Source organism: Vigna radiata, chromosome 5 (assembly GCF_000741045.1).
Source record: "Vigna radiata var. radiata cultivar VC1973A chromosome 5, Vradiata_ver6, whole genome shotgun sequence".
NCBI lineage: Eukaryota > Viridiplantae > Streptophyta > Magnoliopsida > Fabales > Fabaceae > Vigna > Vigna radiata.
Window position 1 is genome coordinate 28,769,801 of NC_028355.1, and position 14,601 is coordinate 28,784,401.

The following is a 14,601-nucleotide window of genomic DNA, read 5'->3' on the forward strand; positions in this document are numbered from 1 at the left end:
CTTCTCAATATATACTTGTTACTGGCCAAAAAAAATAATTGAAAGTAAATTTTGTAGATAGGAAATTCATGGGGTAGCATGCCAATATTAAGAGTGCCTGCATCTATTTCGGTCTGTGTGTTCACTCAACTGTTTGAATGTAGTTTAGGATCTTGTTCTTAGCTCCTTTTTCCAATTGAAATATGTTTAAAAAATTTACAGTTATGATTTGTAGAACACGCAAAAGCCTCAGAATATCTGTTTTAATGCTTTNCTCATGAATTTATTTCACATTTTTCTTTTTATTTTCTTGTTCTNTTTCTAGAAGTNCCTACGGAGAACTAAAATTCACCCATGCTTCAACGGCTACTTGAAGTGGCAATTTTGAATTATTATTAACTCCTAACCTATCTTTCCATCTTTGTAGGCAACTTGGAGATCCCTCATATTTGTCATGGAATAGAAATCCAGGAGGGCACTGATCAGAGAAACTCGTCATGCTTGTTTGTTATTTTCCATGGTCACAGGGCTCTTGGTATTCTACAAATGGGGTTGTAGTTTTTGTACATGAATGTTACCCAATTACTTGTAGCACTTGTCAATTTAGGTGTTCTTACCATCTTCTCCAAGAAAACCAAAACACTTTTGTATGTTGTGCATCAGAGTTGAATATGTTGTATGCCCCGCTCACAATACATAGCGTTCGATTATATGTTCTAGTTGCACTTCACACCATCTGGAAACAATTAGTGCTGCTCATAGTTTAGACTAAGAAAGAAATTAAACCGGTAAAAAATGGATTTTAAGAGTTAAACTAAGCTGTATATACTGAACTGTTCATACGTTAGTAAACTAGCTCTTTTTTAAAATAAAAATTTCTAAAAGTTGCTGCAATGGCAAATTTTTTTTGCACCTCTGTACCCTTGGTCCTGTACTTTCGTAAATATTAAAATTTTCGTTTTATTCTTTTTGGATTATATAATTCAGTAGTTGAAAATGACTTTTGATTATGTAATCTGGAAATTATTTTTTTTCTTCAGTTTTTGAAAATCAATTTTAGCTTTTGAATCATACTGTTCAAAAGTTAAAAATAGGTTTTGGATTATGTAATGTAGAAGTCTGAGAAGAATTTTTCGGTTTGTGGGATTTGAAAGTTAATTTTTTATTTTAAGATTTGAAAAGTTTATTCTTTGTACGATTACTATTCTATTATACAACCTCTCTCTAGCATTGTTGTGTGAAAACCCCTCTCTAGTTTTGTTGTGTCATGCATGGTTAATTAATCTTTTTTTGTTCTCTTTCTCTCACCAACTTAATCCAAATGCACACCATCTATTAATACCGATGCCATTGATGAAACTAAAGCTTGAATTTATCCTGTTACATGTTTGTGTTGTGTTTGCTAATATATTTAGATCATGCCACTCCATTACTCAATACTTTTTGGTAGGAGTGTCAAAATGAATTAATCCAGCTCATACATATTATGGAATTGAGTTAAAAAATGTCAATTCAACATAACTCAACTTACTGTAGATTGATGGATTAGTAGACAAACTCATTTATGAATGGTTTATTTTTTTAATTTATTTTATACATTTATTGTAATACAATTAAAGTGAATTACTCAATTTATTTTCTTAATATAGTGGAATCAAAATGTTTACCTTATTCTTCAAAAAAATATTATAAAGATAGTAGTTTTAAAATAAAAGTATCAAAGTATATAATTTGACAGACAAATAAATTAAACATTTAAGTTATTCAAACATTATTTAATAACATTTCAATATTTAAAAAAGTGAAATTGTAAACTTATACAATTAAAAGTAATAAATAATTCTAATAAAAAATTAATAAAATGTTATCCATGATGGGTTAAGGTCAACCTACCTTCAACCTAACTCAAACATGTGGGTTAATGTACAATCCATATTTATAACAAATTTAAATTTTTCTAACTGTGCTCAAATTCATTGAGTCAAGTTGACTTATAAGTTAGAATCTATTTTGACATTTTTACTTTTTGGACACTCTTTTAGACTAATTAAGTTGGTGTGCATAAATTTTACCTTGACTAGAGCTATTTTACAATTATAGAAAATCTTAAGTAAAAGGTTTGTAAAGATGAAATAATAATAAATAAAAAATTGTTGTTAAACTTTTTTACTTTGAACATTTTTTCTTAATCTATCATTTTAGTTTTTTTTTTTAAATTTATACATTTTATGAATTTATGAAATATGTATCAAAATTCAATATAATTAGATATTGTAAATATTAACATTATACAAACCTAATATAGAAACAAACTTCATTCCACAAGTGACATGAAAATAAGAGAAAAATTATATTTACTTATGTGGGTTGATCTACAAGTCTACAAGTAAGTTGTTGTGTGGGGCAGGTTAGAAAATTGAACCCACATGTCTTATGCAGAGAAGGTAAACCTACATATTTTTTCCAGATCATATACGAGATGAACCTAAACAAGATAGTCTACATTGTCATCCCTAATGAAAATGCATGACAAAAATATGGAAATATAAAAAGTAGAAAACATTTAACTATTGTAACATATTTGAAGATATATGGTGCGAAAATGTGGTGGATCATCAATGATAGAGGCTGAAAAATGTGGAAACTATGGTGTTGTGAGGGTAGAAACTCATGACCATATGTACTTGAGAGGTGGTGGTATGGTTTTTGAAGGCTATAAGAGAGGTTAGGTCAACTCTAAGAGGAAGGTGACTAGAGGAGCCTCGTGGGTTGTTCTAGTCTTGATCTAAGATGAGTTGTATGACCAAAAATGGATAGCATAACATTATTCAAGATTAAAGATTATTATAAGATAGGAGACACCTCTATATATAGACAATGGTGTCTCCTAAAACCCCTAAAATCATGATCTCCCACCTTTGTACTCATTGGATGAAAAATGAGGCTTTCTAAGGAGTGGACAAGTGTCCACAACTCCTCTCCAAATCTAGAAGGACCAAGCCATGGTGTTCACAGTTTTAGGTGGTGCGAAATTTGGTGGTGGGATGATTGATGTTTGTCTCGATTTTGGAGTGATATATGGTGATGGAAGATGTGTTTAAGGGTTCTCTAAGAGAGGTTGGGTCAAATTTTGGAGGAAGGTGGCTAGAGGAGGCCACTTGAGTTGCTCTAGCCTAGGGTGACCTTACAAGTGTATGAGTCGATATTTTATTGATTGCACTTAGTTTATTGTACCGGATTTAATCAAAGAATTGTGCTTAATTGTCCAGTATTTTCCCGTTTTTCCTAATTATGCTAAATTTGATCGGAAATTCTAATTTTAATTAATTTGAATCTTCTAAGCTAATTATTTGCATTATTATTTTCAGGGAAAATTTTGGAAATATAATTTTGGGCATTTGAAAGGTTGTCACATAATGCAAGACTCTCCACAAAAGAAATGTGCACAAGAAAGAGGGTACTATGGTCATTTTAACTTTTTGGGCTTATAAAATAGGTGTGCTTAAATTGAAAAGGGGGTGATATATAGCAATTAGCATGCTGTCCGGCCATTTGTAATTTTTCTTTTGGTGAAAGCTGGTCCAGCACTTGAAGCAAGCAACCCCACGGCCCATACTCGTGCAGTGAGCGTCTAGCAACATCACGCTCCAGCCGCATCTGATTTGATTGGATATTAGCTTTCAAAGTCCAGCAATTGCTGCTACAGCTTGCACACATACATTTTGATTAAAGGGAAGTGGGCAGCCCATTAAGTAAAAAGAGTGTGTCTCGGCCAAGAATTGGAACTTGGACTCAATTAAATTAAAGAGGTGCAAAATATTTCGTTTGTGGGGCTGCTGCCACATCCTAAATGGCCCAGCAAGGCATGCGGCAATATATATATATATATATTAGATAGGGCATTCAATTTTAGAGGTGGAGTGTGTCACAGCCTGAAGGAGTGCAGTTGTCACTGCATTCAATTAAAAAAGCAAGCGGGGTCCATTTCACTCATTCATTTCCTCTTGCAGCAGCGGCCCAAGACTTTGAAAGGAGTGGCGTCAAGTAAAAGTCCACCCAGCCTTCACATGATCCAGCTGCCTTTAGCACATTCTGCAAGCTTCAGAAACGAGAGAACCACGTTGGCAAAAAAACAAGTGGGTCCAGGGAGGAGGCATTGCTGAGACGTATAAGAGGGGCACGTAACCCTAGGATAAGTGTGTTCTGTCATGGACCAGATGCCACTTACTCTAATATTCACTTTTCATTTGGCAGCAATGGGATTCTCGACAATTTTGGCTATCAGGGGGGACTTTGCAATGTAGAACTCTAGGGGAGTAGCACTTGGATTTTTCCTTGAGAATAAATGTTTTCTTTTGATTGAAGTTGATTCCAGCTACTGCATTGTTTCTTTTCTTTATGAGCCTAAGTGTTAATTTTTTTTATGAGTCTTTAGTAGCTTACATGTTGTTTTTACATTCTTTTAACTTAACGTTGTTTTTCTTCACAGTTTCATTTTTTTTATGAAAAGTGTTATTTTCTTATTCCTAGTTGCATTCCAAAAGCGTTAGATGTGTTGCTAATGTATCCGTGCATTTCAATTGGTCAAGCAATTTAGCTTTTATTTCTTTTTCTTGCTGCAATATTTCTTGTTTTAGTTAAACGATGCAAATGCATAGCATTGGAAGTGTTTCTTTAATTACTTGTTGCAATTCAATTAGTTTACACACTTTGGCTTTAAATGTTTTATCTAGTGTTTTATTTTATTTTAATGTTGTCTAGGTTATGTTAATTCAATTTCGATGTTAGCTTAGGTTAGGCGGGTTGGTCATTAGTGACCAACCATTTTTATTCTGAATTTGATTTTGTTTTTACAATTCTATTTTCATTCAGGTTTTAATTTAATTCAATTGCATTCACAAAACCTTTCACAAACCCCCCCACTTTGTATCAGACCTAAGACTCGAACCACATTTGGTCCTTGAGAGACGACCTAGGAGTCACTTCCTAGCATTATACTGCATTTCTAATATGCAATCAAATTTGATTGGGCGGCGACACCCATCAGAATTTTGGCGCCGTTGCCGGGGACCAACGGTTCGGTTTTAGGTCTTTTGTTGTGTTAGTGTGTGTTGTGTCTTGTCTTGTGTTGTGAGTGTGTTGTTCCGTTTTGTATGTCGTGTCTTGTGTGTTGCATTTAGGTAGCTTTAGTTGCATATTTTCATTGCATTCTTCTTTTCCCCTTTCCTTCTACATGTCTACCTACTTTGATTTTGTGAATACTGTTTCTTCTGCCTGTGTCTTTGATTATGATTCTCCTTCTGCATCTGACTCTGATATTGCTTCTCATAAATATTCTGCTGATTTCTATCTTAAGAACAATATGACTCATCCTCCCGTTCTTGAGAGCGCTCTTTGGGAGCCGGTTCCACTTGATGAGGTTGATGTTCATTGCGTTCTCACCTCTGGACTTACAGATTTGCTGCCTAGGTTTCATGGGTTTGCAGGTGAATGCCCACATAGACATTTGGAGGAGTTCTACACCATTTGCTCTTCAAAGAAACCTCTTCATGTCCCTGATGATCACATGTTTTTAAGGGCATTTCCGCATTCATTAGAAGACGAACCATGGGAGTGGCTTATTCATCTTCCACCAAAATTCAGGGCCAATTGGGAAGATCTTAAGCATTTGTTTTTGGATAGATTCTCCCCTACTCAGCATCATTTTGATTCATATAGCAACGATCCTGGGTGGAATGATCCTGACCTGGGATGGTATGGTACTTCACAGCTTCAAGATCAAGAACCACCATTCCAGAATTCTTGTATGCCTTCTCCACCTGTCCAGGAGCCACAGCAGCCGCAGTTTCATGAGCCTGTCCAAGCAACTCCTCATCCTTTCACTACTTCTGAGCCTACATTGAAGGAGTTATTGGAGCAGATGACTGTTCAGAACATTCAGTTCCAGCAACTGAACATGGAGTTTCAGCAGGAATTAACTTCCCTTCAGAGTTTGACTTATCAGATGGGGCAGATGGCTACTCAACTCATCGAGGAACAGTCTCAAATTTCAGAGGAATCATCATTCCAGACTGTTCAGCTTCCAGATGATGTTGATGCCATCCACATAAGAGATGAGGAGCAGAGTCATGAGCTTAGTGTTGTGCCACCTACTTTCCCACACTCCTATGTCCTCACTCTTGCACTTGAGGAGACTGGTGAAGAATTTGAGGACCAGACTGACATGAGTACCACTTTTGAGATAGGTAGACCAGTTTCACCTTCCACCAATCTACCAACTTTCAGGGAAGTGGAGGTAAACATACCTATTATTGATTCTGTTGTTGATGATTATGATGATGATAGGTATGTTGATGATTACATTGTTGATGAGCATGCTTTTAATTCTCACTCCTTGCATGATGAGAACCACCTTTTGCTATCACATCTAAATGTTTGTTCTCCATGCACTGAACATGAATCTGAACCTGTGATTGATATTGTTTCTATTTCTGAGATTGATTCATGTTCTGAGGGTATATCTGAGGTTCAGCCTCTTACACTGGGATTGGGTGTTATACCTCTGCATATTATTTCTTTGGAACCACATTGCACTAACCATGTTGCAGGAGGTACACATGCATTTGATCAACACACACCCATGGTGGAAGACAAAGGTGCCGACAGTTTGAAGATTAATAGGCACCAGCTGAACCTGCTCATCAACAATCACTGCTTCTTAGATCCAGNTGTNGAGGACATCTCCCTGCTTGATCAAATCTGGAGANTGAAGCAGTTCCTCCTCAAGACTTCTTTGTTGATTCCAATGGTGGAGAATATCTCCCTGAAAGTCCAAAATTGGCAACTGCCACCTTGATCAGGGGAGTTTCTTCTTTTCTCTTCTCCCCNTTTCCTTACTTTTATTGCCCTTGTCCTTGGTTTGTTGACTGTTATGATTGTGATCTGATGATTGTGNCACATTGAGGACACTGTGTAGTTTAAGTGTGGTCTATTGGGGGAGAATTCTATTTTCTTTGTCAGTCTTTGTTTTTCTTGAAGATTGTCCAAGAGGAAAAGGCTAGGCTCATCTTCAATAAATGACTCTGACTCTTCATGAATGTGCTTGGCCATGGCTAGGGGTATGCCATCATCCCCTCCCTCTTGAAAATGATTTGTCCTCAAATATTTAACATGGGCTAAAGGAAACTTCCTTTTCTTCATTATCTTCAATTTTTCCTTATTTTTTCACCAAGGTGAAATACCCATTTTATAACAAGTAGGAGAAGTGTTATAATAGTGAGTATGTGAAGGATATAGCTCCCAAGAAGGATACACCTTAAATAAAATGAATGATTAAGGTTTTGAAAAGTAAAAGCATTTTTCTTGAAGATTTTATTTCCAACACAATGATTCTTTGGATATTTTCTTGTCATTCTTTTAGAGAAAGATAGTAAGGAGACATTTACATTTTCACACAAGCTTTTGGCCTTTAATATCATAATTTTCTTGTTGGAACATTCTTGAGACTTGTGCATCATGCTTTGACACTTAGAACAAAAATTGTCTTTTATTTTCTTTTTACCTTCTTCTTTTTCCCTTTCTTGCTCTATTTTCTTTCTCATTTGTGCTTGATCTTTGATAACACTATCATTGACGCGATCAAATTAATACTACTAAATTATAACAACTTTAACATTGCTAAGATAGGAGTCAACGAAATAGAAAGGGTAAATTCAACCCAAAGTCGTCTCCCAACGAACACGAAATTGATTTTTAACAAATTAGTTCCTATAAAAACTATACAAAAGGATTAGTAAAATAATAAAGATAAAGATGAAGAAAAGATTAAAGAATGAAGTAACAAAAGATATAAAGAAAGAAATTTGTAAAGAGATTTAAAAAGATAAAAATAATGCTGAAGAAAATAGGTTGATTTCACTATTTTTTTTCAAAATAGGATTCATCATTGGTTATTTAAAAATTATTGTTCAATTAATTATTGTCTTAGATTTTCAAATTAATCAATATAAATTCTTAATTAATTTATTGGCATTTTCACTATTAACAAAAGTACATTCTCAATTAAAAGCAAGAATTTTGTAGATTAATCATAGTAAATTTAACCAAAGTACATTATCAATTAAACATTATTGTGCTTAATCATGTCTGATCGTTTACCTCTTATATCAAGTAAAAAGCTAATTAACCAAAGTACATTCTTGATTAATTCTTGTTAAAGTTTTTACCATTAATCAAAGTACATTCTCAATTATTGGCAAAAACTCATTCAATCACATGAAAGTTTCTAACTTTAATCAAAGTAAATTCTCATTTAAAATTAAAAACACTTTGACTCGTATGATTGATATATTATGTAGATTTAACACCACACTAATTTGCTATAATGTAAAAATCATTACTTTACCTGATTAAGAAGCAAAAGACAGATAAAAATAAATCACAACAAGAATAAAAAAGAACAAACAAATTTATTCATCTAACCTCAAAATCCAATTATAAAATTACAGCAGAATAAACCCCAGAGGTTTAACACTCTAAGGAATGTTGAAAAAACATTAAAATTAAAGAAGAGAGGGTGGAAAACATGAGATAAGAGAGTAAGGACGAAATTTGAACCCTCAAAGGGTTCTTAAACTCCCTTAATGTGTTTCTCTAAGTCTCTTTATATAGAAATTGGATTAGGCTTTGTTTTGGGCTTTTTTGTTGTTGTAATCTTCTTTATGTTAATGTAATCTCCTCCAATTATCTTCTAGATTTGGGAGCGTCTTCCACATCTAGCTTCCTTATTTCCTTTGTTTCTGCTACTACATTACACCATCACAACAGTTCTGGTTTGTGCTCCTTGTTTTCATCACCATTCATCCATGGAGGGAGTGTATCAAAGGTTCTCTTTTCCCGTGGATAAAGGGAAGATGATGGGTTCGAGTGTTGCACCCTCTTCAACTGTGGATGTAGGAAAAAAGGATGATGGCAGGACCAGGTCCAAATGTTGGAAGGTAGGACGACTCAAATTGGTTGGTTTTGATGAATAGGTGGTATGGTAGGGTACGAGAGATAAACCACTAGTTTATGATGATGATGTGTAACTGTGTTTAATTCATTGGTGTGTTATTGTTTTGTTTATTATTACGATGCATATTTAGAACTTTTAAGTTCTGTTATTTTGCTTTTGATTGATTCTCAGTTAGTTCATCCCTATGTTTGTGGTTGTGGTTTCCACCCGTAATGATCGTTTTATACGAGAGCATATGATCACGCAAATAATTTAGATGTTGTATAGTGCGACGAGTTAACTAAGAGTGTTGATGGAATTTATGGTTTTTGTTTTGAATAAACTATTCTATTTGGAACTTTTATTTTGTAATTAATTGGAATTATAGTTATTTTTGGTTAATTATAAAGACTTATTGAGTTTGGATTTCCAAAATGGTATTATGATTTTAAAATTTACAATTTTTACTCGTAATCGCGACATCCCAAATTCGGGTGTTAAATTAACAAAAATATTTAATCGTTTTCTAAGATTAAGAATTCTTTAAATATAACTTCTTAATATTACTCACGGGTTAACAACGAATATTAATCTCTCTAAATACTTTTAGATTAAGAACTCTTAATTTAAATATCACTCTATACAAAATAGTGGAATCAAAGCTTATAAGATAACTTTCATAGTTGTGAAGATATTACAATGGCTAAACTCTCAATTTGGTGTGTTCTAGACTTGACCATGTATGTTCAATATTTCACTTTCTTTCTCATTTTTCTTCTTCTTATTGTTTCTTCAGAGTAATTTGAATATATAGTAGTTCTTGTGAATTTGATTGTTTAGTGATTTACTGATCTTGTGTTCTTCATTTATCTTCTTTTTCTTTGTCAGAGCTTTGAGGACTATCTGCGTGGTAAGCTTATTCATAAGAATTTTCAACATTCAAATTTCTCACTAAAAAGGAAAGTTTGCAAGCTATATGTGTTAACATTCAATTCAAATATGAATCTTCTTATATCAATGATCTTAACATATTTGTTGAGAATAAATAAAATTGACCCTTTATCATTTAAACCATTTTTCAATATAGATATTTGATTATCTGAAAATCTTTGATCTAAATGTTTCTAATATTAGAAAATAGTTTGACTATTTTAGTTTTTATTAGATTTGATTGAATCAAATATTAATCATAATGATAATCGATCAACGTTTTAATACTAAAAAGAATTATAAATGAGTTTCATACATCGTCTAATGGTTTTATTTGAATCAATTGTTTAATCACTTTCATTAATCTTATGATTAATTAATCCTATGATCAATAGAATATGTTTAACTCATATAGTATAATGAGAGTATAGCGGTAATGTTTAATGGATTAATAAAATATTATTGGATGATTTCAACCTGTATCCTCTTATGGGTTTTAATTAACTTGAATCGGGTTTAATCTTTAATGATTTTCTTATCATTTGATAAATGATTCCAATAAAGTTTTATAAAACGTAAATATTATACATATATAATTTTTTTATAGTTTTTGTTATCATCGAAATTATTTAAACTCGTTAAACTTGGTATTGTATCATTTGATTTAGACCATGTATTGTTTGATTTCCAAACAAATGTGATTTTTTTTTTTGTCTATCTCCATCCTTGTTGGATAATAGATATATCCACCTTCTTACTATTTTAATTATTAATTAAATAACTATTTAAAAAAATAAAAATCACAAAAAAGGAAACTTGATATGAAGCTGTGGTAGATGATTAGTTATGTTTTATGTATTAGGCATTTGGTTACGAGACTAACAGAGGTAATGTGACACCTAAGTGGGATGTTAAATTTTTTTTTTCTTTTTCCTTTTTCTTTTTCATTTCTATTTTTCTTTACTCATTTCTATTTTTATTTAGGACTGGGTATTGTTAAGTTGAAAAATTTAAACTATAGTTTATTTGTATTTTTTAAACTTTTAAAAAATTTAAACTAATTTTACTAAAAATTATGGTTAAATGCTTTTTTTGTTCCAGTTTTGGTTGAAAAAATTCGAAATGGTCCCCATATTTTTTTTGTGTTCAATTTGGTCATAAAGAACGTAATTGGAGTTTAATTTAGTCCTTTTCACTAACACCGTTTAAATTGATAACGATTTGCTGTCCAAATGTACAACTGCATTGTGAGGTTATTGGCTGACTTGGAGTCCTTTGTGGCATTGTAAGTTGGAATTAGGATTTTTTAAATAGAATTTGTGATTAGGGTTATTATTTTGGGAATAAATTAAAGTTAGGTATTTGTGAAATTTTTATCGTGGTTTGGGAGGGAAACTTGCGAAATTTGCAAGATTGAGAAGAACATCTTTGGGAGGGAACACCAGTGACGTGTTGTTCCAATCGAAAGCAATCATCTTAGGGAAATCAAATTTGCGAAATCAGATTTGCGAGATTGAGGTGAAAAAGGGGTGGATTCTCAAATTAGGGTTTTTATTTTGTTCTATGAAAGCCACGGTGACGTTGGAAGTTAACCAATCTTCTTCCCAATCTTGGTGGTTAATGAGCTATGTCTGCTTCTCAATCATCTTCTTCTGGTTGCAATAAATGGGTTCTTCTTTGTTTCTCCCAACAAGTTAAAGTTTTTACTAACCCAAGTCCGTGAACAATGTCCAAGTTTATTCTTTTTCCTTGTTGATTCTCTTCAATTGTAAAGTTAGAGTTGTTGATGATGTTATTGAAACCGTTGACAGGGTTTTGATAAAAAGGATGTGTGAATGTGATTTTGGTCACTTTGTATGAAAGTTTTTGGAGTCTCTGGGGCTATAATTGCGGTGGCGGCCTGAGGGTTTAGGTGTGACGTCACTAGGGTTAGGTAGCTAGAAAGAAAGTAAGGTTTCGATTTTTGGTTGGGCTGAAAGTTGAAGAAGATGGTGATGTGGCTCTTTGTTTTGTAATGAACAAAAGTTGTTCAATCTAGTCCTCATTTTTGTTAATTATTTCCAAATGTGGTCCCTATGATGATGACTGATCTAATCCACGTCAGAGCATAAATGACAGTTTACTCTCTAATTGACATCTTACCATTAACTATTTAAACAGAATTAGTAAAAAGAACTAAATTAAACTTCAATTATATTCTTTAGGACCAAATTGAATAAAAAAAAATATAGGGACCATTTTCAATTTTCCGAACCAACTGGAAAAAAAAAGACATTTAACCAAAAATTATTTATACTGATTAATAGTATGAACTATTTTATTTTGACTACAGTTAATCGTGGTTTCAGTTTTCCTCTTTTTTTTCTCTGAATCACAATAAGGGTTTCTATTTCATTTCTCCATCACAAGATCCTATTTTCGCATTTCCTATCTCCTTTAAAGGTTGCCGCCACTCTTGTCGAAAGACTCGCGGAAGGCTCACCACTCGAAGGCTTTGCCGCATTCTGCCGCCGCCGCACTTCGCCGTTGCCGCCCTTTGCCGTCGCCGCACTCTGCCGTCGCTGGAAAGAGAAGCAAATCTGCAACCCAAAGGTACGTTTTTCCCTTACCCTTTCAAAAGAGACTGAAAAACCTTGGTATAGTAGCAGTGGAAGAACGAAGGAGAAGAGGGGGGAGCAAAACGACGCCGTTGAGGCGGGAGCCGGAGGAGGACGCAGCTGAGTTCCCGAAGGAGTCGATGGAGTTGCCGGCGGGGGACAGGGCGAGGGCGGGAGGTCGTCTCCGAAGAGAGAGTAGTCGAGGAAGGACGCCGTGGACGGCGAGAGAGGGGGTGGAGAAGAGGTCGGGGTGGCTGAGGGGGTGTGTGGTCGAGGGAGAAGTTGGCGGAGGAGTTGTCGGTGACGGAGATGGTTTTGGCGGCAAGGAGGGTAGGGAGACGGGCGCAGCGGAGAAGGAGGAGGAGGTCGGAGAAGGGGAGACGCTAGGGGACGACGTCATAGGGGAGTAGGAAGGGGATCCAGCGGAGGACGAAGGCGTTGCGAGAGATGAACAGTTTGGGTTTGAACTAAATCAGTTTACTGAACTGTATTAGTAACTGAACTAAAATTAAGTTCAGTTCAGTTCTTATGAACTACTTTTTTAGTTCAATTCAGTTTTTTTAATTATTATGTAGGTAATTATAATTGGTTATAATACAGTGCAAATAGTTCAGTTTGTCCACCCCTAAGCATAAAACCTTTATAAATGTCAATTTTGCTTTACATGATTGACAATCAATATTTGTAAACTTAAACAAATGGGCACTGAATTTGTAGGCATTGCATTTTTGAAATGGCTGTGTCACTATGCAGAAGTCGCACTGCTTCATCACTCAATTTGTTTGCCAATACTCTTCGCCGATTCTCTACTGGTACATTCGTTTCTCCTTTCTCCTTTAATTCTCAGCAACAAGAACATTAGCTTCGTAGTATTTGTACAAATGGTGCAAGATGGAGAAAATATTGGAAAAAGTCTCCCCTGCTTTGGGTTTCTTTTTGTGACTGCTTAGATTGCTTTACACCCTAGCCTTATACTAATAAAGCCGTATTGTTTTCAATGCTGTTTAGTGGTGGCTTAAGAAATCATCATATATAAACACTGTCAAGTAAAGTAATAGCTTTGTTCATGCTCTACTGCAAAATAATGTTGTTTTAGGTAGCATTAGGTACACTTGTTAGAAGAGGAACCAAAGAAAATTCATATGGGTTACGATTTAAAATTAAAGAAAACGGAACATGGGGTGAGAAATCTGAACATTTTACTTTGTCTATGGGCTAAATGCTATCCAAAATGGAAATTATGGCTTCTATGCTGCCCTTGTTTCTTTCGNTGGAGTTTAGTTACATGCATTTCTGCCTTTTTCACAGGGGTGACAAACACCAGTGCTCAAAGAACGCCAGAGAGTATAGTGAATCAAATGATGTATTCTGACATAAACTCACGAATTGGGAGTTGCATGCCAGTGTCTGCAATGCGAATTGGAACAATCATTCACAACATTGAATTGAACCCAGGGCAAGGTGGCAAGCTTGTCCGAGCTGCAGGAACTAGTGCAAAGATCTTGAAAGAGCCCACATCAGCATATTGTTTAATCCAGATGCCCTCTGGTGTTAAAAAGTTAATTGATTCTCGGTGTAGGGCCACCATTGGTATTGTGTCTAATCCAAGCCATGGGGATCGCAAGCTTAGGAAGGCCGGACAGAGACGATGGCTTGGTCGTAGACCTGTTGTTCGAGGAGTGGCTATGAATCCCGTAGATCATCCTCATGGGGGAGGAGAGGGTAAAAGCAAGAGTGGTGGAAAATGGGGAAGAGGATCTCTCACTCCTTGGGGCAAGCCAACCAAGGGTGGCTATAAGACTGGACCCCTGAAGCGCAGAAGTTAGTAGTAGTATATATAGCATTCAGTATAGCTGCTTCTGATGCGTCCTCACAAGATGCTTGTAATAATTGTAGAAGCTGTCATTCTTGCTTAGAAAATTCGTGGAATTGATTAGATTAAGTCAAAGTGTCAATTTTATGGGTTCAAATTTTACTGTTGCTAAAGTAAAATGCTTTTGCATTTTCTCTGAACTGGTCTTGAAGTCAGCTTATTACACTTCCATTGGTTTGGACTAAGTTTGTTGACTTGCTTAAATGAGACCGCGATTTTTGTTTCTTTTA

At 34.7% G+C, this 14,601-nt stretch overlaps 2 protein-coding genes across 2 annotated transcripts in view; both read left to right on the plus strand.

Moving 5' to 3' along the window:
- The window catches only part of LOC106762539 (ALA-interacting subunit 3), a 6,748-nt gene extending 6,044 nt beyond the window's left edge, over positions 1-704 (plus strand). Inside the window, exon 8 of the mRNA XM_014646509.2 lies at positions 407-704. Within this exon, the coding sequence (XP_014501995.1) occupies positions 407-461 (55 nt within the window). The 3' untranslated portion in view covers positions 462-704. The remainder of the gene's footprint in view (positions 1-406) is intronic.
- Positions 705-12,242: 11,538 nt separating this feature from the next.
- Positions 12,243-14,601, plus strand: LOC106760928 (60S ribosomal protein L2, mitochondrial-like). Its single transcript, XM_014644376.2, has 3 exons — positions 12,243-12,493; positions 13,216-13,310; positions 13,807-14,601. The coding sequence occupies exons 2-3, from the start codon at positions 13,232-13,234 to the stop codon at positions 14,322-14,324; spliced, it is 597 nt and encodes a 198-aa protein (XP_014499862.1). The 5' UTR covers positions 12,243-12,493; positions 13,216-13,231; the 3' UTR covers positions 14,325-14,601.

Excerpts from the sequence above, each read along its gene's own strand:
- LOC106760928 (XM_014644376.2), top strand. The coding sequence starts at position 13,232 with ATGGCTGTGTCACTATGCAGAAGTCGCACTGCTTCATCACTCAATTTG. Across the intron at positions 13,311-13,806 it reads TCTTCGCCGATTCTCTACTG|GGGTGACAAACACCAGTGCT; the intron begins GTACATTCGTTT and ends CCTTTTTCACAG.